General features: G+C 38.2%; 1 protein-coding gene across 1 annotated transcript in view; it reads right to left on the bottom strand.

Moving 5' to 3' along the window:
• LOC106875035 (protein yippee-like 1) overlaps nucleotides 1–2,249 on the bottom strand; it is a 7,697-nt gene that overhangs the window by 3,027 nt on the left and 2,421 nt on the right. Inside the window, exon 3 of the mRNA XM_014922991.2 lies at nucleotides 200–308. Coding sequence (XP_014778477.1) covers nucleotides 200–308 — 109 coding nt within the window. The remainder of the gene's footprint in view (nucleotides 1–199; nucleotides 309–2,249) is intronic.

The following is a 2,249-nucleotide window of genomic DNA, read 5'->3' as shown; positions in this document are numbered from 1 at the left end:
AATATACAAGAGAATTTAGAACTGCAAGACAACTGAACAGTGGGACAACTGAAATGATAATGTAAAGTCAAAGGTGTCTGGTTTCTTTTTTAATTACAGCTTATCTTTTATACACCCATGTAGAGGTTTCGAGAGGGAGAGAGAGAGAGAGATATGGGTGGATAGACATAATCTACAAAGAAATAGATAAACAACTTACATATTTCCACCCAAGGGTGGTTTTACAGCATTCACAGTAGATATCTGCAACTGCATGAAGACCTGTAAGGAGGACACGCTCTTCAGCAGGGCCACACCCAACATTGACACTGAAAGGAAAGCAAAGCAGAAAATATTAACTGAAAGCATGAAAAAAAAAAAAAAAGAAAAAAGAAGAAAGCGGCATCATAAGGGGTCAGAAGTTTTCAACTCCTTGTTTTATGTCTTTTGTTTCCATTGTATCAGTCTTAACCCTTTAGCATCTTATAATAATTCTGCTTGTTCCTCCGTTACTTAGTCCATCCGTAATGCTTCCACATAATTAGTTGAAGTGGAGAGGGAGAGGAGGTGGTGAGTGAACTACTATTTTACTTGTTTCAGTCATTTGACTGCGGCCATGCTGGTGCACTGCCTTTAGTCATATATATATATATGTGATGGGCTTATTTCAGTTTCTGTCTACCAAACCCACTCATTGGTTGGCCTAACGCTACAGTGGAAGATACTTGCCCAAGGTGCCACACAGTGGGACTGAACCCAGAACCATGTGGTTGGAAGCAAGATTCTTACCACACAGACACGCTTGCCTCTATATTCCCAAAATTGTAAAAATTGTTTCTCAAATTAATCAAACTTATTATTATACTTGCTATAAATATATATTAGTTTGTGTATATATTAATATTATCTCAGTTTAAAAAAACCATGACAATGTACTTCGCCATGTAATATTATAACTTGTAAACTATCTCATCATTTCGCATTTGTCGTGCTTCTATATGTTGGTTCCCTGACAATGAATACATGTGGAATTCCAGCATCTCTTACTTCTTTGGAGTAGAGTACACATATATTTTGAAACATATGTAGGAATTAAAAGAACTTTTATTTATATGCGTTTTGCTTCATTTATTGTTATTATTCATATATATATATATATATATATATATCTTATTTCAGTACATGTAAACCCCAACACTTGATGTACATCCTTGTATTGTCTCCCTCCATCCTTCGCCCTGGTGGCATATAAAAGAAATCATCATCATCATTATTATTAAATTCAAATATAAATCCCTATTTTGGCCTATGTAAGACGTTCGAGTCCTGGCATAATGTATTTCTACAAACATAGTATATCTAGGATGCATTATCTAACGTGTTCTCGTTTCAAAGATGACAGTATGTGATTTGAAGGACATTTTTTTTGTTATTTGTACTAGGTTGGTCGACCATATAGTCTAAATACTCGTTCGTTGATTTCACACGTTGGATAAACATTTGAACATTATGTAAAAACGAATCCTGATAAAGGGAGGTAATTTTATGTATGCACATTATAACCGTATTAACTCCCTTTGATAAATGCTTACACACAAAGCTTTCTCTCTCTCTCACACACACACACAAAGTTATAGTAGCCAAAATTCCCTCAACATCATAGCCCTTAAAAATGGCAAGGACAAATTAGTTAATGATCGGCATAGAACTAGTGATTGCGTGACTTGTTGAGAGACTTTTATAAGTTACAGCTCGAGGATACAGTGGGACTCTTATGATACTCATTTGAAAGGGATGACAACTAACATACATACATCTATAACCCCCCTTTAATTTTCTCGGCCGTTTGTACTCTGTGTAAGCTTGATCTATTACATATAAATATCTATATATTTCATCATCATTTAACGTCCGCTTTCCATGCTAGCATGGGTTGGACGATTTGACTGATGACTGGTGAAACCGGATGGCAACACCAGGCTCCAATCTAATTTGGCAGAGTTTCTACAGCTGGATGCCCTTCCTAACGCCAACCACTCAGAGAGTGTAGTGGGTGCTTTTACGTGTCACCCGCACGAAAACGGCCACGCTCGAAATGGTGTCTTTTATGTGCCACCCGCACAAGCCAGTCCAGAGGCACTGGCAACGATCTCGCTCGAAAATCCTACGGGAGCCAGTCAGGCGGTACTGGCAACGGCCACGCTCAAAATGGTGCATCTCATGTGCCACCCGCACAAGAACCAGTCCAGGGGCACTGGCAACGATCTTAC

This window comes from Octopus bimaculoides, chromosome 14, assembly GCF_001194135.2.
Source record: "Octopus bimaculoides isolate UCB-OBI-ISO-001 chromosome 14, ASM119413v2, whole genome shotgun sequence".
NCBI lineage: Eukaryota > Metazoa > Mollusca > Cephalopoda > Octopoda > Octopodidae > Octopus > Octopus bimaculoides.
The sequence above is the reverse complement of the archived record's forward strand: the minus strand, read 5'-3'. Positions and strand labels throughout refer to the sequence as shown.